The following is a 24,871-nucleotide window of genomic DNA, read 5'->3' as shown; positions in this document are numbered from 1 at the left end:
GCACACTGGATTTAAATGGATTAATACATGTAACACTGTAAAACACGTCTGGACTTCTCTCTAACTAAAAAAAAAAAGCGTTTTTCACACCTAAGCACAGCACATAGCAAGCAGTGGCCTGATGGCGTTGTGCAGGCGGGCAGGAAGTATACGTAGCATCTCTCTCTCTCTCTCTCTCTCTCTCTCTCTCTCTCTCTCTCTCTCTCTCTGCCAGGGGACTGAGAGGAGCGGTGACGTTAATCCCGTAAATAATAGTTTACCACCAACTTGGAATACATCGCGTAAAACAGAATGCATATAGCGTTCTCGGTCATCCGTTGCGTTAAAACTACATTTAAAACTTTCACGCCACGTACAGATCCTAGTTAATGCTAACTCGAAGATTATCTTGGATTGAATTAAATCCGCAAGATAATGCATTGTCTAATTATACTGATAGCTACTCTTGCCATGCCAGATTGACCAAATTTATCACCAGTCAGATAGCAATTGTGCATTCCTGCAAAGTTTACATACTGCTATACATTTAACCCTGCGTATTAATTATTTATATAGGCCTAATTTAAAATGAAATGGTAATGACTAACGTTGGACGTCTAGATTATCATGTAAATCTGTAGAACATATGTAATGCTGCGCTATTTACTTGTCTTGATATGGCATCTACAAAACATTTATTCAGCCGATTGTGATCATTTGTAAATTCGACTACTGTAAAATATAGACCAAAATGATCAAGCAACCGATTACTAACATGCGCAGAAAGCGCTCACTTTTCTCCCACACAATGCATGATGGGTAAACGGATTCTGTCAGCGGAAGCGGCCGTAAACATGTGATGTTGCTATCACAACAATGACAGGCGTGTGATTTGGGGTTTTATTTTTTAATTATTTGTCAAATACTATAAATTCTAAGCGGTAATAAATATACATGGGTTGAATTGAAGGATTGCATGGAAAAAAAAATACATTTAACGTTCATGATTATTATCATTTTGCCTTGTTCACAAGCCAGACAGCAGAGCTAGCAAGTGGGTTAACCAGTCAGTGTGTGCTGTGACAATAAGTAATGCATTAATAAACAAGCAAGGCTTTTCACCATTCTTGCAGTAATTAGTTCTAGTAAGTGTTAATGGCATCGCGACAACCATTCAGTGATTCGGATACTGCCGACGAAGCGGTGAGAGCCACATGCGACGACGCGTCCACTTGTAAGAGGTAACGATGCGTATTGAATCGTCCTTAAACCCAGCAGTTTGAAACTTTAGCACATGTCATATTTGTAACAGCCGTTTGAAAAACATTTGTCCTAATTTCTCTTCATATGCACTTTTAAGCCCAGGACAGTTTATACTTATGACATGCTCAAATAATAACGCCCCCTTGGAAACTGTCATTTTGGATTCTGACTTGAGAAACTCTTATTCTACTCAAGGTGAATATTCCTGTGTGCTTTTCAGGTTTGCCACAAGCAAAGCATATTGGAAGGACCCGTATATCCAATACTTTGTAAGACAGATAGGGGAGCGGAAGGCTCCGGAGATCAACAGAGGCAGGTTTTAATTCGTATTTATTCAGATGTCAAAGGTGTCCATCAAATACCATGAGAACTGAGGACCTGGGTCTATGGTATTGGAAAAAAAAATGCATGTAATGTATTTTGCACGACATACCACTGAGTGTTGCCTCTGGCATTCCTTAGGATATTATGCCCGTGTACATGGAATGAACCATCTTCTGGACGCTTTTCTCAAAAAGACTGGATGTGACTGCCAAGTGGTGAACTTAGGAGCGGGTCTTGACACAACTTTTTGGAGACTGAAGGTGCTTAATCTGTAGTCATTTCATTACAGGTTTTAAACACTTATAGCATTTATCTTCATTTATGTGATCGTCTCTGACATGGCGCATGCTCCTCTGAAATACTATTGACGAGGAGCATTATAAAATACTGTTTATAAATTACACAAACATTTTGTTTTGAACAATTTGACAATTACATTTCATTACTAGCTATATTAATGGCTACCTTTGCTCAAGCATAGTTACAGCTTATTACCTGTTGAAGAAGGAAGTTTACTTATTCACTCTGAATATCGTGATATAGTACCAATGTGTCATTTAATATAAGGTTCCATGACTGTGTTCTTATAGTATGCGTACAGTATTTTTATCAAGAGCTTGTGTTTCACATGGAAAATGTCTTTGTTCACTGATCATGATTGGTTTTTCTCACCCAACCCCTTTTGATTGTTAGGATGAGAAAAATTTGCCAAGAAAGTTCTTTGAAGTGGACTTCCCAACAATTGTTGCCAGGAAAATACACCACATCAAGTAAGGATTATTTGAGTCTCACATATTGCACATAATCATTCCACAGCCTCCCTTTTTTTAAAATAGATTTGAAAATTCTCCATCATCAGCACATTCTGTAAGGTCTGGCATGTAATTACAGATAAGTGCCTGTAGAGGGAAGCACAATCATTGCTTATAGCAGCTCTTCTCAAACTATGACGCACCGGTCCGCGACAGGAAACTGCTAATCCACAAACCCCCCTAGCTGCGCCAGTCAGATGCTTTGGTGCTCCTGTCACTTGCTAGGTGAAAACACTAACAGTCTAAGCAAGTTCTCGCGAGCAGGAATGCTTGACATTGTAGAATCTTGAATAAAATGGTACTATGTTCACCTGGCGAGTGACAGCATCAAGCATAGTTTGACTTGGGCAGCGGCAGGGCTCTGCTGTAGAGCCCGACCGATAAATCGGCGTGCCGATATTATCGGCCGATATGAGCTAATTGCAGATAAATCGGTATCAGAGTTTTTAGCGGCCAGTAAATGACAATTAAAAAACAGACGGAAGATAGATCAACCATGTTATAACATTCATGTCAGCCATGCTTGGTTTTGCTGCAGAAACGTGAAAGCTGATGCATTCAGTCAAACAGCAAAATTACATTTAATGTTACGGTAATTGGTCTAGACTAAGCTGTTGACAAACTTGATTGTAGGTTAATATATGAAACAGTGTAGCAGCACGAGTAAACCAACAACGGTCCTGACATTTCTCCCTATTCACTTCTAAAAATTCTCTGGCAACATCGCATACAGCAGCTTATATCGGTGTCCATTGCTAAACTAGGTTTCCGACATAGCAAGCTAATGCCATGTATATCAGTGGAAGACCGCTAACGCTAATGTGCCAAACAAAGTTATCTAGCTTTTCTTTCAAACGTGTAGTGTGAAATCCCAAGGTCGCAAATCCTCGATATGACATGACCACACTCATGTAGTAGCCTATTAGATGCACTCCTCAGCAGCGTTTACTCTAGCACACTGTATCACTGTATTTTTACCGCATTACTCATCAAAACTTTAATATAATTTGGTGTACCTTTGTTCAAAGAACTACTTATGACAGTAAAACAAGTTTATTTTTAAACTGCATTATGTCATATGTTATATTGGTGAGGACTCCTACATAACTACACATAATAAATGTTAGGGAAAATCTTTCTTTATGTTATGTGTTTATGAAAAAAAAAAAAGTATATCAGCCGATATATCCTTATTGGATTTTTAAATCATCGAATATTAAAATCGGTATCAGCCTGAAAAATCCGTTATTGGTCGGGCTCTACTATTTTCAATGCAGAAAGTTCAGTCGAGGGGGCAGGGACCTGGCAGTTTCCTCGCCCCGCCCCGGCGCCGGTCCACGGCCCGGAGTTCGAAAAACGATGCTTTATAGTACCTGATTATGCAATTGAGTCCTGTCTGCTTGTTATACCTTACAAGCATATTCTTTGGTGAAGAGCCCTCAGTTCTTCTACTGTTAATAATTTAGGGCATGTTTGTTCTTTTAGCCCTCACAGATGTTCCAAATTCATGCTGATATTCGAGGGCTGCTGTTATTTTTTTTATCGACTTTTTAATGAATTCCATATCTCCATGCACTTTATGGCACTGAGATGATAAATCAGCATAGGAATATTTATGATATAGTATTATGTAGAATTTATGACTCATACAAGTCATTATAATGACTGAGTTGTACATTTATCGGAGATAAGGTGTTATGCTTAACGAAGTTTATTGCATTGTGTCGCACGGTTCAGATTAACCAAGGTGTGGGGTTGTTTCAGTTCAGATGGTAAGCTGATATTCATGTTAAATGGCATGTCTCCATTTTTTTTTAATTCACACCACAACGTTTTGAGTGTAATTTATCAGTGATAAAAGTGTGATTTCTTGGTGATATGCGGAGTTCTTTTTAGAGTTATTTTAATCCCTACATGGTTACAGTTTCTTGCAAGAGGGCACTGTTTTCCATTGCCTTCTGAATTTACATTCAGAAATAGCATTTTTTGTTTGTGCTGTTAATTGCTGGTGTCTCCTGGCATCGAGAAAGTGTTCATGCAGTTCACATATACACTGCGTGTATAAAGACTCTTTTAGTTCAATTAAAACTGGCAAATTTTCTCTGTATGAATAAATGAAATGACCTCATGACTCGGCTCACTGTCAGACCTGATGTGACCTCTTTTACGAGAATGGAAAACATTTACCTTGAGCAATGGTTCATGCATATAGGAGTAATCTGTGACACAGTGCTTTACATGATATAGCTGGACTATGCTGCTTTACCTGACAGAGTAATTGAGACTTAATCTGGTTAAAAAGGTTTTCCCTTTTTCTGCTTCACTACTCGAGACTGACTCTCAGAAAGATTGCCGTATTTATACCGCAAATTTTGTAACTTGTACCGTGCATGCAAAGAACCTTTAAGTTGTGTGTAATAAAGGCAACCTAATCATAATGGGCAATGTTGCTTGTCAGAGTTTCAGCAAACTGTCATTAATGGAATGAATTGTGCCCTGTTGTATAGACAATAAAAAGATGTCTTATTACTTTCCTCTTAGGACAAAGCCTCCATTGTCAAAGCCCCTGATAGAAACACACTCTACTGACTCACTTCTTTTAGGTAATGAAATAAAACCGTGAATGTGTTTTCTTAAACTGTATGTGTGTTTTGTTGTCCCTACTTTGTACATGTACCAAAAATTAAAAACACGTTGTCTTTTTGACAGATGGACACAGCTTGGACTCTGACAGATACTGTATTATCGGAGCTGATCTCAGGGACCTCCCAAATTTGGAGGACAAACTAAGAAAGTTCCAGATTAATCCAGAGTAAGCCAAACACTTCTCCCTTTGTAGTGTTTTCACAGTATTACCCTTTTCAAACATATCTCTGTTAGGGTTACACAAAGATGTCTATTAAGCCATCCAATAAAGATAGGACAGCGGTTTTTGTCATTGGAAATGAAACACAAAGGACAGATTTGCTGGTATATTTAGACTCTTTGTCCCTGAAGGCAAAAAAAACCCAAAAAACCCATGTCTGCATCCAGGAGTTGTTTTTGATAGCGATCCCAGTTTTAAAAACCACTTCAGCGTCGGCATCTGCGTAACGGCTTTTTATCACCTCCGTATATCTCTTCGGCCTATGATATACTGACCAGTGCTAACAATGAGAAACCTGTACGCACTTTGTTATCACCTAGACTGGACTACTACTCTTTTATCTTGCCTTTCCAATAACGCAATCACAAATTTACAACACCTTCATTTACGACACGCCGCTTCCAGAATTTTAACGTGCACCAGAAAGGGAGACCACATCATACCAGCGCTAAAGTCTCTTCATTGGCCACCTGTATCTGTTAGAACTGATTTTAAAGTCCTTCTGTTAGTATTTAAATGTCTTCACAATCTTGCCCCTCTCTACCTTAGCGATGTGATTGTGAGATATGTTCCATCGAGTTCATTTAGATCAGCCAACAGCAATCTGCTGGTCATTCCCAAAACCCGGCTAAAGAATGAGGAGTCTGCTTTAGTCACTATGGCCCAAAACTGGGGGAATTCGCTCCCAGAAAATCTTAGAGCGATGGATTCACTAGATGCTTAAGAACTTTAAGTTCAAGTTTATTTAGAGCCCAATATCACTGTTTACAGTCTCAAAGGGCTTTACAGGCCACAACAGTCAAATCAAAATATGGAATGTTTATTGGTATAACATTCCTCTTAACTAGGTGCTGGTTTAAATTGCTCTTTCTTTTTTTCATTTTATTGTGTTCTTAACGACGTAGTCTGCTTTCCCCTTTTTATTTGCCAATTTGCCATTAATATGTTTTATTTCTCTTTATTTTAAAATTTTCCTCGCATTTCTCTTTTTAAATCCATTTAAAATTCCCATTCTCTGTAAGGCACTCTGTAAACTGCGTGTTGAGTTTCACAAAATTTATACTTTCCTTTTAAGCATTCACGCGAACCTCTTTTTCTGTTTTGAGTGTCTTTAGTGGGTGCTATTATTGAGGTAATTCGAGGAACTATAAAAGATTATTGTCTTAACTATTCTCACAAGAGTAATTGGCTAGTTTCACGGTATTTCTCATTTTCGTGGAAAACTGTGAATGAGAGAGTCCGGTCTTTAGTTCCTCTATTTAATAGACTGGCAACAATAGCAGCAATGATTTATGGATGTGTTATATAAATAATATGCCAAGCCATGCAGTGCACATTTGCCCTGATACATCTTTTTTTTTTTTCTTAAAACATATAATGTTTTGTTCAGAGGTTCAGAGTCAGTTCCTTATGACGACAATAATGCTCTTGGGAGCACTTACATTGCACACTTGTGCGCCAAATATCCATGTTTGCCTTGTTGCGGACAGATGAGTTTTTGGAAAAGCTGGCAAAGTCAGAGATCATATGACATCAATAGCTGGGATTTCAAGGACAGTGACCTATAATGCATGCCATTACAACTTCCTGTGAGGACCTCCCAGCCCGCTTCCCAGACCTTAATGTGGCTGGTGAGACTTGGCTTGGTAACGCCGTCTAAATAATCGCCTCGAGAGGAGTCAAACGAGTGCCCTTATATAGTGTGATCTAGTGTATTGTGAGTCTTTTACCATTTTTAAGGAATACATTTCATGCTCGACATTGGTAAATTTCAAGAGTAGGTCAGAAAATCTGTGGTGCTTGGCTCATTAAAAAATATTGAGTTAAATTAAAGTGCTTCTTAAGTTTTTTTTTTTGTTCATTCATTTTCATTGCATGTCTTATGTGGTTCCACTGGATGATGCAGCTGGTAGAAACTGACTGACTTGCAGTGCTGTGTCCCTTTTTTTTTTAAATTTTGTTTTTCTCCCTCTCCTCAGGCTACCCACTCTATTCCTCTCAGAGTGCGTCTTGGTCTACATGACCCCAGAACAGTCCTCTAAACTGGTCCAATGGGCAGCAGACACCTTCCACACAGCCATGTTCATCAATTATGAGCAGGTCAGAAACAGGTTCATATACTCAAAGAAGTTTAACACAGATCAGCAGTTTGCTGTGTACCTCACTGTTTTGTCTATCACTGATCAGGGAGCGTGGACATATGGAGAAAGCGCAGAATAATGGGAGAACAGTTGTCAGAGTTAGTCATCTAGCTCAGAGGGGTCTGAGGTGAGTGTGTATCTGATGTGCTGTGTCCTGTGCAGGTGAACATGGCTGATCGCTTCGGGCAGGTAATGATTGAGAATCTGCAGAGGCGTCAGTGTAACCTGGCAGGAGTGGATGTGTGTCAGTCTCTGGAATCCCAGGTGCAGAACCTTGTTTCCATGTCTCCTATGTTCATTTAAAATTCAATATGAAAAACCTCATTGTGGGGGGGCGGGGGGGGGGGGGGGGTATATGAATGTCTTATGTTGTGATGTAGTAAGTCTTTGGTGACGTTTAAGTCAATAAATCAGGCCTCAGTTCAGTTCTCTGCTCTCTGTTTACTTCCAACACAGAAGATATTTAAAATGTTTTTTACTCAGAGTTAAGGCCTTTAAGGAGAGCTTAGAGAGTTAGGTAGAGTCAAGTTAAAGAGAGCTTTGCCTTACGTTACCTAAACAGAAATATTTCAATCTGATTGGTATTTCAACTTATTCAGTTCACAACTGAATGAATCTATCTGTTTGTAACACATTCTTTTAATGCAAATAAATCACAAATGCATCATCAGTGAATATTTCAAATGAAATGAATTATTGTGAATTATTGTTATTACATTTGTCGTTCATTGTGATCTCCTGTCTTTTTTTATGTTCATCAGTAAAGAGGAGTGATATTTGATTATCATGGTGACAAAGGTTTGTTTTCGTTTGCAGAGAGAGCGCTTTCTGATGACAGGGTGGGACGGTGTTAACGCCCTGGACATGATGTCAATTTATAGCATGCTTCCTCAAGAAGATGTCGCCAGGTACAGTGTGATGAAAACAGCAAAGCAGACTTTCTGACAGGCTGAGCAGTTGAAGCGCAAAGAACAGTTAATTCACCCTTCGACATATGAACTTAAGATTCCTGTGGTCTTGCATGGCTAATGTTATCTATAAGAACTCTAATCCCCATAAAACACGTGGTGCTATATATAGCAGCAGAGCTCAACTTTATCTTATAAATGTATTTATATAATATGTTTAATCATAGCAGAATGCTATACAGATGCATTTTATTAGTTTGAACAGGTCATAAAGATCAGCTCATCTTGGGTTTATAAGTTCTTTAGAGATCAGTTAGTACCTGAAATCTTCTATCTTATCCAGACCTGTATGTGTGATAAGTACCTTGCTCAGTCTCTTCTCATCATTTAGGTTCTTTCTGTAATTCATTTAATGTGTTGTTTCAATGGCCAGTTCCACAGATTTCGGTAAACTTTTGAGGTTGAATTTTAGAAACTTGAGCACGTGTTCATGTTCATGTCCTCCCGTGTTCACAGAATCGAGCAGCTTGAATTTCTTGACGAAAAGGAACTCCTCCATCAGCTTCTCCAACACTACAGCATCTGTTGGGCAACCAAGGACAAACTCAATTTAGGTAAGGCAGCTACGTTCTGGTGCTTTGAGAAGCCTTTAAAAGGTGCAGACTAATCTATGCATACTTTTACAATAATTATTTGTCATTCCATTCAGTACAGTTTCAGACCATTCTCAATACACATGAATTGTGAAAGCTTATGATGACATGCAAAACTACTTTTTTTTTTTTTTTTCAGGGCTTTCACAGGTTGCATTTTGAAGTTTTAAGCGAGACAGACTTTTGACGGTTCATCGTCGTTGTGCCAATGTCGTTCAGAGGTCAGAAGAGAGGAAGAGGAAAGGCGTTCGGATCACTTACTTCCTCTCTTTTTGATGTCAATAAAATATTCAATGCACTGACGTTGGATCTTTTTCGTTTTCATGTATTATCTTTACATTTTATTATGCTGCCCTCACTGTGTGTGGGAAGGGAGTTCTGATAGCTGGTACAGTATTTTGTCAAGCTGCGATTAAATGTGAACTAAAGAACCACTGAGATTTTAATGTCGCCCTTTTTCCGGTGTCTTGTGTTTCCTATGTATGAGACATTGAGATGCATATTTTGAAAAAAATTAGTTGGTTATAACACAAAAGCTGTATTTTGCCTCCTTGAAAATGCAACATTTTGCATGTTGTGCTAGTAAATAGTAATACTGTTATAGTAATGTTATGTATTGTAAGAGTTTTGTTGCATCAGTTGTTCATTTGACAAAAAAATCATTAGTAAGAGCTTTAAAGTGTTCACAGTAGCATGTGAATCTCTTTGAACAAGCATTCCACGAGAGCAAAAAGCAAATAACTGCTGACCTAACACAAAGGTCTCTGTTACAACAGTGCCCAAGTTAACTATTAACTTCCAATGTGTTCCAAAAGAGCACACTTACACACACACACACACACTTTTTCATGATTGATGAAACCAATATCTTTAAATCTTTATGGGGTAACATGGAAATGTTTAAGAGTTATTCAGTGCCCCAACAAATTATGCACAATCTCAGCGCAGTCTGTGTAGACTATTTTAAATGTATTCTTGCACGTAATATTCTGTGAAGCGAAAAGTGAAAGACATGTTACGAAGTTAATGATTCAAAAGAATCAACTGAAATGAAACCCCATAGACAGTGTTTGAAACGCCGCCACCTCCAAAACACACACAAACACACACACCACTGCCCATACTGATGCGTCCATGTTCAGTTCTCAAGATATGAGGGGTTTTTTGGCGAACATGCATAATGTTCAGATTAGGTCTCATCTGGCCTAAACACTGAGTTGTTGCACTCTAAGTTTGACTGCTGTTCCAAACTCCAAATGGTTTTTTTTTAATTGCCCTCAACAACAATGTTTTATGGTTGTGGTTTTTGGCGCAGTGTCAAGTTTGGTGCTGAATTTGCAAACTTTGTGCCCCAAAGTGAAGGATGAAACCCATTTCTGTAAATCTTCACCTGAGGCCTGGACTTCTCTCAGGCACCTGAATAACCTCGCTCAGCAAGCACCAAACCAAGGGTCATTTGCATAGTCTACCAAGCAATTATACGTTTTGATATTCCCACTTTGTTGGTAATCTATGAACTACAATGGAGAATGATACCTGTTGTGACTATTACATATCTTTATACTGACATGACGAATGACAGATGTTTTATAATTAGCTTTTATTATACGGTTCCTCAGAATGCTGCAGAAACTTCCACTGAATTGACTTGGCCAGCCCAACATTTGAAGGTCTTGTATTGCTTCAAGATTCAAGATTATTTATTGCCATGTGTAACAGGTACATAGGAATGCTTACTCCCCACTCACTCCCACTGTATCACTTATAAACATAAATTCTAAACACTAAGTAAGAACATAAAAAAGGTTTAATTGTGAACTGTTACTGTACGGTTCCTCAGAATGCTGCAGAAAGTTCCACTGAATTGAATCGGCCATCCCAACGTTCGGGGGTCCGACACTTCATAATGACCACTGAAAAAAAATTAATCACCGCTGCCATTGGCAACAAGTTTTGTACTTCTGATTCACATCTTTCACATCATTCCACAAGTAGTCCGTCCACTTGTTGTAAACTGCGGCTCTGCAAACAGATATTAAAAAGGTAGGGAGGAGAGGGAGGAAATTCATGGTAATGAAATGTTTCTGTGGACAATCGCAGACAAGGAATGACTGGGGACATCAACTTCAACTTAACCCAAGATGTGCCATTGATTCTCTCAAACTGCACCATGAATGGAAACATTCAATTTAATATGAATAAACAGAATGCTTAGCCTATTAATCTGCAACAGGTTGACGAGTCTGCAGGTAGCCCAAAGGCCAATTTATACCTCTGCGTAATATCTATGCCTATCTATGTAGGTACAGCGTAAGCTCTGCGTAGCCGCGTACCCTACGGCGTAGCCTGACGCACACCTCCCCAGAAATGTAATTATGCGTCACAGCGACGAAGACCGCAATAAACGTGACTGAGGCCAAATCGAGGAGAGGTTAATTGAAGAAGTCTGTAAATATGTACATTTGTACAACTGTTCCTCACCAGATTACAAAGACTGTCAGACAGCAGCAAATTTATGGAAAGAGATGTCTACAAACATCAGTTTGGATGTCAAGGAATATACAAAAAGATGGAAGAATTGAGGGACAAATATTTTTAGTCTCCAAAAAAGAGTTAATTTGTTGCAGTAATTTCAGTAAAAGTAACTGTTGTTCAATATTTATTAGCTCCAACTTCAACATGATCCACTCAGTTTCAGTTGCCATTGTTTGAAGTACACAAAGAAACTCAACACAGTGGCGAGAAAGTGGGTTTAGTGAAAACTCAGAGTTAACTCAGAGTAGTAGTAAACCTCCTGATAGAAGAGCCCTATGGCTTCATTCTCCTAGCAAAACAAAGGCTCTTCTATTAGGAGGTTTACTTCTTGCTTTGAGTTAATTAACTCAGAGTTTTCACTAAACCTGAGCCGTTTCTCGATACGGGGTGCATTTGAGTAGTCTTTTTTGCTTAGAAAGATACCTAACTGAGTGAAATGACCTGGAAGTATCTAAGTGGCAGCCATGATAAGAGCTGTTCGAATTCTCTAAATGCTAAGGAAAGGTGCTTCAACACTTCCTTTCATATCTCATATAGCATAGGGTCCCATCCTATGCTATAGCGCCATCTCACAACTCCTTGCGGCAGCAACATTCAGCCGTTCATGAAAACAAACAATCAACATGACGGACAAGGGATATGAGACATTTATATGAAAACTATAAAACCTATAAAAGCTATAGCCAGATGATGTTTCTAGTTCAGCATGTTTGAAACTTAAGAATGATGTACAGTAGTAGATGTGTAGTCCTACATGTTATGCTTATCTTGCATAAACTGAACAATTATTTCCATACAATCTTACTAATTGGGATTCATGTTAGTAAATATGAGTGGACAGGAGGGTGAGCATGTGCAACCATTTTCAATGTGACAACCATTTCGTTTCACTTTTGTGACTGGTAGTCTATATTCCTTTTTTATTTCAATTCCAACCTTGGTAAGGAAGGAATAACATTTTTCACCAGGTTGTCCAAGTTTATATTGCCTGGATGAAACAACACGGCAAGAACGCATGGGCCAAAGTATCTAAGATGCGTTTAGTAGTCCATCTTCGGAACATTGTAGTTTCACCACGGCAGACCCACGTCAATAACATCTGCTGTTGCATAATGACGTAGCCTAGTCTCTTTTCCTAAGTCCTTGAATGAATTCTCCTTCTCATCTTTAGCTGACCTCATGACGTTTTCCATCGAGGTCAAGGAAATGTGGTTAGGAAAGGACATAATTTTTTTGACTATTTGGATGTAAACACGGAGTACGTCAAGTACAGACTCCAGCTCTAAGGAGTTTGGACTTGCTACTTCAGCTCGGGAGTCCAGACTCCCAATGACATAGAGCTAGCTAGCTTGGTCTGCTTGCTAGATGCGAACTCTGAATTGGACCCGTTTCTCAATACGAAGTACGTCAAGTACGGACTCCCATTCTTGAAACAGCAGTGTTCTTGTTGGCTAGAGCTAGTTCGCACGGTCCGCTAGTAGATGTCACATCTCTGAACATTTAGGACATCCAAGGAGGTGCTATCGACCCATATTCAAATTCTGAATTATTAATTTCTTGCCTGAAAAATCTTTAAAACTACATTTGGTGACAGAACAACTGTCGTAATATGAAACTTACAGTTATGCGCTAGTTCCTCTGCCACCATTGCCACCACTTTGAGTGAAATTTGTGTGAAACGCATTCTGGGAAACTTGACTCCCCAAGTCCACACCAGTCACCTCATTATGTATCCCTGATAAAACCCACAAATCGAGAACACATCCAGGTATTTGATCTGTACATGGCTAGATGCGAACTTTGAATTTGGAACAATACTGTTCCCGTGACTGATGACGTTTTACAAGTCCATGAGAACGCAGGTACAAAGAACTTATATTGAGAAATGGCTTTGCTTTCTGGAATACCTCCCGGAGCAACACAGACACACCAGCGCACAAGTATAAATGCTCACGACAGCATAGGCCATTTGCATAGGCTACGGGGTATAAGATGTTATACATACTGAAGTATAAGACGTTTTTCAATACGGAGTACGCCAAGTACGGACTCCAATTCTCGGGAGTTTGGACTTGCTAGTTCAGCTCGGGAGTCCAGGCTCCCGATGACGTAGCTGATGAGGGCTGCTGGCTAGAGCTAGCTAGCTCGGTCCGCTAGCAGATGTCACATCTCCGAGCATTTAGGACTTTCAAGGAGGTGCTATCAACCCATATTCAAAATATAAAAGGTTATTTTCTCGCCTGAAAAAAAAAGATTTTGTGTAAAATGCACTCTGGGAAATTTGACTACCCAAGTCCACACAAATCATCTCCTGATGCAATTTACAATTTACAATTTAGTTATTTGGCAGACGCTTTTTACCAAAGCGACTTACAATCAGTGCATCAGTCAGAGTCAGATTTCTAATACCTTGTGAGCAGAGATCACAATAAGACCGAGCGTAAAATTGCCCCTTCGTATTGCGCCCCTGGAATACTTTGACAAACGCAGATACAAGACAAAGGTTTTTTTTTTTTTTTTTTTTTTTTGGGAAAGGGAGGTTAGGCATTGGGGGACAGGTGGGTTCTAAAGAGGTGGGTTTTCAGTTTCCTGCGGAAGATGGTAAGAGATTCCGCAGTCTTGACTGCATGGGGGAGGTCATTCCACCACCTCGGGGCAATGGCAGAGAAGAGGCGTGGTCGGGAGGAGCGGTTGCCGGGTTCCCGAAGTGAGGGGACCGTCAGTTGTCCAGACGTCATGGAGCGGAGGGTCCTAGTTGGGGTGTATGGAGTTATAAGAGCCTGAAGGTATGATGGGGCAGAGCCTCTAGTGGCCTGGTAGGCCAGCACCAGTGTCTTAAACTGGATGCGGGCTGCTACCGGAAGCCAGTGGAGTGCAGTAAGCAGTGGAGTGACATGAGAGTGTTTAGGGAGGTTGAATACCAGGCGTGCAGCGGCGTTCTGCACGAGCTGGAGCGGCCTGATGGTGCAGGCCGGCAAGCCAGCCAGTAGCACATTGCAGTAGTCCAGGCGGGAGATGACAAGCGCTTGGACCAGGAGCTGGGTCGCCTGTTGTGTTAGGAATGGGCGGATTCTCCTGATGTTGTATAGGGAGAATCTGCAGGATCGAGTGACTGCCGCGATGTGATCGGAGTAGGTCAGCTGGTTGTCCAGGGTTAAGCCGAGGTTTTTGGCTGCTGTGGTGGGGAACACTACAGATCCCTCGATGGTGATTGCAGTGTCGATCGCTGGGGAGTTCTTAGCAGGAAAAAACAGGAGCTCCGCATCCTTCGCTGTGTCCGAAATCACTCTCTACTCACTATGTAGTGCACTATATAGTGAGTTTGCCATTTTGTAGTGCTGTCCAAATGTGTCGTGAGAATTGCTATACCCTACTGCCCTCAAAGTATCCCACAATGCATCGTGAAAAGTAGGGCAGGCCTGCTAACATCGGTCGACTTAGACCATCATGCATTGCGGCCTGTCTCGTGAAAGCAGGCGAGTCTTTACAGGCCAATCAGATGGAGATGTTTTGGAGGTGTTTATGTGACAGAGATAATAATTACGAATATCCACCCTCAAGAAGGCGCTATCAACCCATATTTGAAGTCTGAAATATTAATTTCTTGCCTGAAAAATCTTAAAACTACATTTGGTGACAGAACAACAGTCATATGAAACTTACAGATATGTGGTGGCTCATCTGCCTCCATTGCCTCCACTTTTGTGAATTTGTGTGAAATGCATTCTGGGAACGACATCATGCATCATCGGCGCCGTGACTGATGACCTTTCACAAGTCCACGAGAAGGCAAATACAGAGAAGAACGCATATTGAGAAATAGCTGGAAAACAGTACTTCGGCTGTGACTGATGATGTTTCACAAGTCCATGAGAACAAGTACAGGGAAGAACGCATATAGAGAAATGGCTCAAATCAGCCTTAACATGTTGCTATGCAACATCTGTGACTTTAAAGTTCTGTTTGCTAGAAGGACTATTTTTTCTCAGCAGAAGCCACAAAACGGCAATAAAATCATTGAAATGAAATATCATGTGAAGTTTCTTTTATCATTTTGGCAAGTAATTGTATACTAATAGGGAGGTTGCGCATCAGGGTCCTGTTTGTCCTGCCGGTATTGATTTTTCGATAATGACCAGCGGACTATACATTATCCCTTAGTTCAATTTTGTTGAAAAAAGAAAATTAAGCAGTGAGTTAGAATTAAAGTGAATTTTTTTATTTTTTTTAAATAAGAAGTCTTGAATGATTTGAATGATAGTGATGTCTTCTTTTAATTTTGAAATTAAATTGTTAATCATTATAAAATTCTTTTTTACCACTCAAGAAACTATATTAGTGCCTAATGATTTAATATTTCCACTGTTAAAGTATTAGAATCAGGGCCGGCCCCAAGTGGGGGGGAGCACTGCCCCCTCAGATAAAATTTTTGCTCCCTCAGTTTTAACTGTCCCCTAATTATAGTGTACACATTTGCCCCCGTGCAAATTTCAAATGCCCCCTCAGTCACCCTGTAGCCAGCCCTGATTAGAATTATGAGGGTGGTACAGATTAATGGTGATGGTTATGGATGTGGATTCTCAGTGGATCCATATCAATATCAATCCTTACCAATGGATAGACAGAGCAACTGGAGCACTTGGAGCTGACATAATAGATATGCAAGTGTAGTATGGGTTTTTTTTTTTTGGTCTTTTATATATATATTTTCTCTCTGAGACAAGACTGATGACCCGGTTAATATCTCTGGACAGTCATGTTGTAAAAACTGATAAATAAAATAAGATAAAATAATAATAGGAAGTCATCAACTAGCCAGACGCTGGCATCCAGGCTGCCAGATTCTGATTTATGATTGCTTGACCTTCAAAGGAAACATTTACCCTTAGTGACCTCGTGCAATTATTCAGCTAATGTCACTGATACACTAGTACACACAAAGGGCATAGTGAGCTTATAACATCCCATTCAGTTTCAGTGAAATGTTTTTTGTTTTGTTTTGTTTTGCTTTGTTTTTTTAACAAAAACTGAAACTACTATGAAGTGTGTGTCGTTTAATGTATCATCTTTCAAATGCTAGGCAGATTGTGTACAATAAAAATACACGATTCAATAATTAACAATGTGCTGTCGAATGATGCACATGGTCTCAATCAAAACAGAAATGTGGAGCCAACACAGCTGTTATCAGAGAAGAGTGTATAAGATGATAAGAGGCCTTTACCCACCATTGTTGAGGGTGTTCACCTTTTGTCGCTGAATCAGAGACAGAGTACAGAGTCTGCGTGAGGTGTCAGTCCCCCACCCCTTTTCCATCCGGCCCTTATATCTTTACTTAGCTTCAGCTTCCATGGACAGTGTCGGGGTGACTTCCAGAGGACAAGATGACTACAGAAGAATCAAAGTCAGAGTTTTTTACCATAACCACTGGAGACACAGCAGAGGCAAACCAGGAGCCGAGACGCACAGTCACTATTTTTGAGCGCTACATCCAGCCATGTGTGGCCGAACTCGTGGGCTCTACCCTCTTCATCTTCATCGGCTGTGTCTCCGTCATCGGGAATGTTGGCGTTGCTGGTAGCATTCAGCCCGCATTGGCACATGGACTGGCATTGGGAATTGCAATCACTGTGTTTGGGGAGATCAGGTAGGAATAGCCTGATATTGACTTTTGTCCTTAAATATAAATATAAATATAAAGTGTCAAAGTGATCAGTGCAAAACTGAAGACAGAAAATGTGAGCATTGCCATTTTGAATGTGGTTACAACAAAAACAATACAGTAACTTTTTACAGTGAGGATTGTCATCGTACACGTGTACTATAAAAAATCATAGATAGAGAGAGGTAATAAAACTCCTCTTGCTTATCAGATTTAGAGAAGAATTTTGCAGCACTGTCATGGGACAAGAATATTATGTCTCAGCAGCCCCAACTGTTCAACCCATCATTTAAAGTTTTTTGTTTGTTTGTTTGTTTTTCCATAGCGGTGCCCATTTCAACCCAGCAGTATCTGTATGTGTGTATCTTGTTGGTGGCATGGAACTGATGCTGCTTGTGCCGTATATAGTTGCCCAGTTAGCTGGAGGACTCATTGCAGCTGGTCTCGCTAAAGTAAGTGTGAGGATTCTTGAGATGATAACTGTTTCACTGTCGTTCGTCTGTTTTGCAGGATTTTAAAAGCAGGTTATTCACGTTTAGCAAAGATTGAATAATGAAGACGATGTTAAAGAATAAAACTGAAAATCTTTTTAAAGTCTTCCCATTAGTTGCTCAGAAACTTTAAGGAACGATTTTTATTTTCAGGGAACAGAGCAAAATCTTTGACTAAAGATTTTTTCCCTTTTTACGGATAATTCTCCGAAGACAAATTCTCCGAACAGAGTACAACGCACAAGTGTAGGCTATTATGACAAATGAAGAGATGTTTATTAGTAATCAGTCTTTACCTAATCATAAGTGTTTGCCCTTTTTTGTTTGAATAGCTTGTATCTTCAAACGTTGCTTTTGAAATCGCGACCGGAGCGGCGTTTACCACGGTGAAGTCTAATTCTGAAATTGGTATGGCGACAGTGGCAGAAATGATCATGACTCTGTTCTTGACCATGGTTGTCAGCATGGGGGCTGTTAACGGGAGGACACGAACTCCTCTCGTTCCTTTCTGCATCGGACTCACTGTGACAGCGGACATCCTAGCTGGGTAAGGAAGCTCTAAATCCACAAGGGGCAGTAGAGATCCTTTTATGCCCGGTATTTATGTCCTCTCAGTCGTGTATTACTAAACTCTCACATCTCACGTGTCTCAAGTCTTCTTCACCCCAGAGCAAATTCTTCCACCACATCCCTGGCTGGAAGATGTCTATATGGTTTGGTTTACCATGACCTTTTTTTCCACAGAGGCGGGATCTCTGGAGCTTGTATGAATCCAGCTCGAGCCTTTGGCCCTGCAGTCGTTGCCAATTATTGGACTTACCACTGGATCTACTGGGTTGGACCTCTGGCTGGAGCTCTGTTAACTGTCAGTATTGTAAGGTATGTTTTATCCCTCCTTCTCCCTTTTCAGGGACACCCACGATGACACCCGTTTTACTGCATCATCTTTCAGCTTTTATGTCCTACTAGGTAGACTGGCTAAAATTTCATAATGTTGGTATTATTCATTATCTTGTAGATATACCATATCTTCTGGATTTTCATGATGTGATCTGTTTTAATTTTACTAAAGGCTATACATGACAGCATTCCATTGTCTCCTTCCAAATTTCACAGGTCATTTAGAGTGAAATGAATGACATTTAAATTCTTTTGGATGACACAGATGAAGATTAACTTCATTTTTAGGAAAGCTGTATTTGCCTTAATAAAATTAATCAGTGAAGGAAATGTTTTCTGGTTCTAGGTTGCTGACGGGCGATAGGAAAATGCGTGTCTTATGGAAATAGCAGAAGTCCCAGAATTCCCCACTTTTTTAAATCCCTTTCCTTGCTTGCACTACAAAATAAAAAATATGTTTCTGTTTTCCACTGTTATGAATTCATTTTCATATGTACCTTCTTGTTGAATATCTCAGCCTCATTTGTAGCTTTTGCATAACCCACTCAGAAATTTATGGTATAATGGTTAAGCTAAGGACACTTTTGCCTGAATGTACATTTTAACTGTAATAAATACAACACTTTTCTACTGTTTACTGTAAGTGATGTACACTATCATGCTTGCTATGAATATTTAACTTCCTATTATGTGCTTTTGAAATAAAGTATTTCTTTTTGTTTAATAATGTGTGACGATTCATAATCAGTAACACTTTCTTTCTGGAGTTTGTGTCTGTATTGATTTAATCCTGGAACTCTGTTTTGTTTTGTTTTTTCTTTACATTTTTGATGAACTTTGCAACACGTGTCCCCTGTGATTCAGAACATATTCCCAGCATATCAAATTGGAGGGGAAAATATTACCTCCTTCTTCATGCAAGCCTGCCCTCTATGTGTGAGGCAGAGTGCTGTTATGAAAGAGTGCTAATGCACTCTTCTGTACGGATTTTCTAAGTTAATAATTAAGAACACCTATTGAGGTGTTTTAAAAAGCCACTTCTTGGCTTGCTTGCCTTTATTAAATCACAAAGACAAACTTCTTACCAACGTTTTAATGTAGATATTGATAATCATTTGTTTTTGAAAACTGTAGTCCTTCATGTCTGAATTGTAGTACATTTGCTTTGCAAGATAAGATGGCTGCTGGGATGGTGAATATAATCACCCTCTCTTATCATTTGTTATGATCACATAAACACCAGACTACACTCTCAGTAGGGGCAGGTATGGGCAAATAGACCAACTAAACTAATGCAATAATTGCACAAATATTCTGAAGCTAGTATTTTAGATTTATATAAAATCAGTACAAATGGCAACTTAATTTTTTGTTATCATAAGAAATATTATATTAAGAAGTAAGGAATCCAATAAATTATATACATAAAGATATATAATATAATAACATAAGGAATAACTATAAACAATATTGCAGGAGAACAACTCAGAGAGCTTGTGGAATCAAATTTGTTGTACAGACCATATACATGAATTATTAAACTGAAGAACTTAATATATCACCCAACACTAAGGAAACCCAACTGTTGTTCTTTTAGGAGTAGGTGTAAGTGCTGATTTCAGCAATTCATCCTTCAACTCTACTAATAGTTTTTTTTTTCCTCTCAGACCAAAGTTCACAATAAAAATAACCTGAAGCAGCTGTGTGACAGTGTGGTAAGTGTGATAAATTATATTCCTGCAATAAAGGGCCTTGAAAATTAACTAAACATGCACTGTTCAGTAAACAAATTTGACTCCAAATCTTCCAGACAGTACAGAACATCAGTTTCATCAAAGTTTATACCGTACTCTTTCTTAAGATATTCTCTTGATGTAAAATTTAAAGATAACAGTTTCAGAGTGATAAAACAAAAAAGTTCTGCCCAGTTCCAGCAAAACCAAATCAAAAACACAATCATCATGGTGTACATCTTGTGAAATGATTTTGATTATGTGTGTTACGTAGTATATTTCCTAGCAGTTCAAATTTTATTACAACTAACATCTTAAAATAACGAGATATCACTCTGTCAGTGGAACACACAGTGGCACTGATCCCTACAATACTTCTAGCATGACTCTTGATAAACTGGTATGACCGTGTTTCACTCCTTATGGGGTCAAGGTGCTGGAAACTGTGATTGGAAATAGCAAAGTCCTTTTGTTGTGAAAGACCGATTTAATCATCACCTTTTTGGTAATAAATAACAACGATTCAAGACATCCGTACCAGTCAATAAAACACTTCATTTGATATTTTGGCACTCTAGACTAATAACCGCAGACAGCACTGTGAGACCATGGCAGAGCAGAAGCTGGAACTCAGTGAGGTGGATAGTAGTTTAATTGACAAACCCAGAAAAGCTCCCTCCAGACCTCCAAATAAATATGAAGGAAAAATCCAGCCATGTGTCGCTGAGCTGGTGGGAACAATGTTCTTTGTCTTCATTGGCTGTGTGTCTGTTATTGAGAATGTGGAGTCTGCAGGCAGACTACAGCCAGCTTTGGTGCATGGTTTTGCAGTGGCTGTAATGGTGGCATGCATGGCTGAGATCAGGTAGGAAAAAATCACTTGAAGTTTACATCCATTTTGCACGGTCAAGAAACAGTAAAAGAGCATTGAGCATTTGGTATAATTTTTTTGACTGTCAAGCTTACTTTCCCTCTATTTTTTGACAACAAAAGCAAGCTACTAAAGAATGAAAATGCTATTACAAGTTCCCAGAATTAAACCTCTCTTCTCTTTCCATCAACAGTGGATCTCATTTTAACCCTCCATTCACTATTGCCATCTACTTATGTGGAGGGATGCAGCTGGGAATGGTAGTCCCTTATCTGGCCAGTCAGGTCCTTGGAGGCATACTGGGTGCTGGAATGGCAAAGGTGAAGCATTGAAAGCAGTGTGCAAATGCACAACTTACACAGCAAACATAAAAAAAAAAAATTAAGTTTAAACGATCTCTCTCTGTCCTTACATAATGTTCCGGGAGTTTAAGGAAGCATCAGTGAACACTTTACCAAACATCCAAAAGGCTGTTCAGTTTTGAAAAATGAATGCTTTTTTTCTCAGATGATGACACCAAGGGAGAACTACATGAATGCTACAGGTGCTGCCTTCACAATTCTTCAAACGGAAGATCAGCTGGCAGGAGCCATCTTCGGTGAAATTGCTATGACATGCCTGATTACCATGGTAGTACTCCTGGGGGCAGTCAACGATAAAACCAAAAGTCCTATGGTGCCTTTTATGGTGGGCTGCACTGTCATCATCAATGTCTTGGCCGGGTAAATCCAGAATCTCTGCGCGGTTAGGGACAATCTAAAACACTTAACGTGAAAAACTCTTAACGCGGTTTAAGCGTTTTCTTTGTCCCTATGCAAAGAAGCTTAACGACTAGAAACTAAAACGATAGCTAGAGACTCAAAATCTTCCGCAATTAAAGCTCTCCTTCAGCACTAACTATATCTAAAATCTTGAGAATGTCGTTAGAAGGGAAATACTTTAAACAGTCAGTAAGCGTTTTCTTTGCCCATATCCGAAAACATGCCTAAAATGATAACTAGAAACTCAAAATCTTTCAAAATTACAACTTTCCTTCAGCACTTACTATAACCAAAAGAATGTAGCCAGATGGGAAACACTTCAAATAGCCTCATTAAGCGTTTTCTTCGGGCACATCCGCCTAACGTTAAGCGTTTTTACATATGCGCAGAGAAAACGCTTAATCAATATTTTCCTTCTAACTACATTCCCAAGCTTTTCGATAAAGTTAGTCATGAAGGAACGCGATAATCGTTTAGGGTTTTGAGTCTTTAGCTATCAATTTAGGCACGCTCTAGCTCGTTAGGCGTTTTTGTGCACAGAGAGAACGCTTAATTAATAATTAAAATATTTCCCTTCTGATTCCGCTCTCAAGCTTTTGAGTGTATTTAGTACTATGCAATAGCTATAAATGTGAGCAGTTTGGAGTGTCTACCTGTCATATTTGGTACTTTAAACCGCGTTAAGCGTTTTTCACGTTAAGCGTTCTAGACTGTCCCCGCGGTAATGTCTAAGTGTGTAACATCGTAATTCGTTACAGTATGTATCATTGACTTATGTTTGTCCAGAGGGGATGTGTCCGGCACCTGTCTGAATCCTGCGAGAGCCTTCGGGCCGGCGGTGATGACCAACTACTGGACCTATCATTGGGTATATTGGGTCGGCCCTATTGGCGGAGGTTTACTGGCCGCAGCGCTGGTTCGGTGAGTGTGCTTAACCAAAACCTTCCGTATTTCGAAGTAGGCTAAACTGTTGCCAGATTGTAGTTAAAATTTGTATCCAAAATCGTTGGGGCATGAAATATATTACCTTTATTTATCCATAACTTAATTACATTTTCCTTGCTGTAAAGACAAATTTCCGCTTTAAACTAAATTGTGAATCGACTGTTTTATCTTCACTACTCAAACATCACTCGAAAAATAAGCGTATCCAATGCTATTTCTAACTTTGAATGTGACAAATAAAGGGAAAAATGAAAATCAGTTAATTGTATGTGTATCTCATGTTTATGCTTGTAATTGCTTTTCCAGAGTATTGCTTGGAGATGAGAAGATTCGGGTCATAATGAACTGACCTTCATCAGGACACCAATGTAAAATCAACCACCCGAGTTACTTTGATGTTTATTTCAACATTAGGCTATGGATCAACTTGTGCTCTATCAAACTGATCTTAAGTGATTGGTCAACACAGTTCCAAAATGCACAAATCACCCCTTAAATTAAACCTTTTTCTGTCGGAAAATGCATGTTCTTATGTTTAATCCTGTGTTCAAGATCAGGTAGAGCTCTTCATCGTATAATAGCAATAGTAGCTACCAGCAGATGTCAGCGTAGCGCATCTACTTGAATATTCTGAAACGTGACTAATTTTTTTTAGTATTGTAAACCTAGATCTCCGTACATTACAGCACTTTCTGTTCTGGTCACACTGTTATTCTGTTTGTAAAGATGAACGGATAGAAGTAATTTCACGTGTCTATCAAACAAATTAAAATAGTTCAGATTAGACTGCAGTCGATTTTTAATTGAAACTTGAAATTCTAAATAAAATGCTTATTCTGTGGTGTTTCAAACGTCTTTGTTGTCAAAATAACTAAACTGAGTAGACATGTCAACAGTCTTCAATCTTAAACAATCAACTGAAAACAATGAGGACTGCGATTGTGTGTATATTTAAAACGCTTTAAGGATGTGCATTAATGTTACATTCTTGTTGTCTCATAGTCTGAGCTCAATTGAATTAAAATTACACATTAAATTTTAAAGTTATCAATTGCTTGTTAACAACTGAAATCACTTTAAGCTGAAAAAATATGCATTTTTTCAACAGGATTTTCCAAAATACATTTGAAATTTGTTTTCAAAGCGTGCAGAATGCACTTTTATTAAAAGGACCAAGGACTGGAGACCCAGAGGCGAGCGCCGCCTCTGTGTCAATAGAACCAGGACACCCAGAGGCAAGTGCTGCCTCTGCTGTGGCTGGATCCAGCACCAGTGTCCCTGTGGTGACTGGATCCAGAGGTGTGGCCCCTATCACAAGACATTTCCCCACTAAGTTTGCTTCTGGAGTCCTGTCTGTGGAAGAGGTCCCCCAGCGCAGCCAGATCCAGAGCTGGCGTCCCTGCCGCAGTTGGACCCCTCTGCATTGCAGGAGCAGGAGCTGGGTCTGGTTCCAGAGCTGCTGGGCTGGAGGGACTAGTGATCTGTAGCACTGAGGTGGCAGGTAGCAGCAACGAGAGGTTGGATGTTGAGCGAGCAGAGGGTGCCGTCACTGCAGGACGTCACTGCACCCCTCCTCGTCCAAATCCTAGGTGACGACTCCTCTGCCGTGCTTTTCTGGATTGTCAGGATTTTCATGGAACTCAGAGGTGAGTTTGTCATATGAGGCCTTAGGGAAGATAAGTGGTTTAGTATCAAACGAACCTTCCTCTGTCTGCCACCAGTCAACTGCTTGTCTCAGCACTCGTCCCTCCAGGCGATTGGTGAAGACTGCCGTCCTGTCACCGTCACTATGGTTCCCCATGTATGAAAAGCACAGGGAGCATGCTGATAAGAAGTACCCGTACCTATCAGGGGATCCATCATACCTCTCCGGCATTTTATCCCACTGATACCAACCTGCTGCATCCATGGTCTGGTGTGGAAATCTGTCACAGTTGGTTGAAGAGACTGGATGCATGCGCAGGTTCGGTTAAGTTTTATTTAAATGGAACATGGAGGAAAGACTTAAAGGAACTCACAAGATTCAA

General features: G+C 39.7%; 3 protein-coding genes across 3 annotated transcripts; all 3 read left to right on the top strand.

Moving 5' to 3' along the window:
• Window positions 1-862: 862 nt before the first annotated feature.
• Window positions 863-9,263, top strand: lcmt1 (leucine carboxyl methyltransferase 1). The gene is made up of 11 exons (XM_030774200.1): window positions 863-1,220; window positions 1,463-1,554; window positions 1,705-1,826; window positions 2,260-2,336; window positions 4,920-4,981; window positions 5,088-5,190; window positions 7,224-7,344; window positions 7,548-7,649; window positions 8,202-8,293; window positions 8,810-8,907; window positions 9,086-9,263. The coding sequence occupies exons 1-11, from the start codon at window positions 1,135-1,137 to the stop codon at window positions 9,106-9,108; spliced, it is 978 nt and encodes a 325-aa protein (XP_030630060.1). The 5' UTR covers window positions 863-1,134; the 3' UTR covers window positions 9,109-9,263.
• A 7,555-nt stretch (window positions 9,264-16,818) lies between these two features.
• On the top strand, window positions 16,819-19,252 carry aqp8a.1 (aquaporin 8a, tandem duplicate 1). The gene is made up of 5 exons (XM_030774199.1): window positions 16,819-17,128; window positions 17,469-17,595; window positions 17,967-18,181; window positions 18,379-18,513; window positions 18,881-19,252. The coding sequence occupies exons 1-5, from the start codon at window positions 16,866-16,868 to the stop codon at window positions 18,921-18,923; spliced, it is 783 nt and encodes a 260-aa protein (XP_030630059.1). The 5' UTR covers window positions 16,819-16,865; the 3' UTR covers window positions 18,924-19,252.
• A 1,623-nt stretch (window positions 19,253-20,875) lies between these two features.
• LOC115812626 (aquaporin-8-like) lies at window positions 20,876-23,193 on the top strand. Its single transcript, XM_030775111.1, has 5 exons — window positions 20,876-21,132; window positions 21,332-21,458; window positions 21,646-21,860; window positions 22,686-22,820; window positions 23,151-23,193. Exons 1-5 carry the CDS (start codon window positions 20,876-20,878, stop codon window positions 23,191-23,193), a joined length of 777 nt encoding a protein of 258 aa, XP_030630971.1.
• The last annotated feature ends 1,678 nt before the right edge of the window (window positions 23,194-24,871 follow it).

The sequence above is a fragment of the Chanos chanos genome, chromosome 5 (genome assembly GCF_902362185.1).
Source record: "Chanos chanos chromosome 5, fChaCha1.1, whole genome shotgun sequence".
NCBI lineage: Eukaryota > Metazoa > Chordata > Actinopteri > Gonorynchiformes > Chanidae > Chanos > Chanos chanos.
The sequence above is the reverse complement of the archived record's forward strand: the minus strand, read 5'-3'. Positions and strand labels throughout refer to the sequence as shown.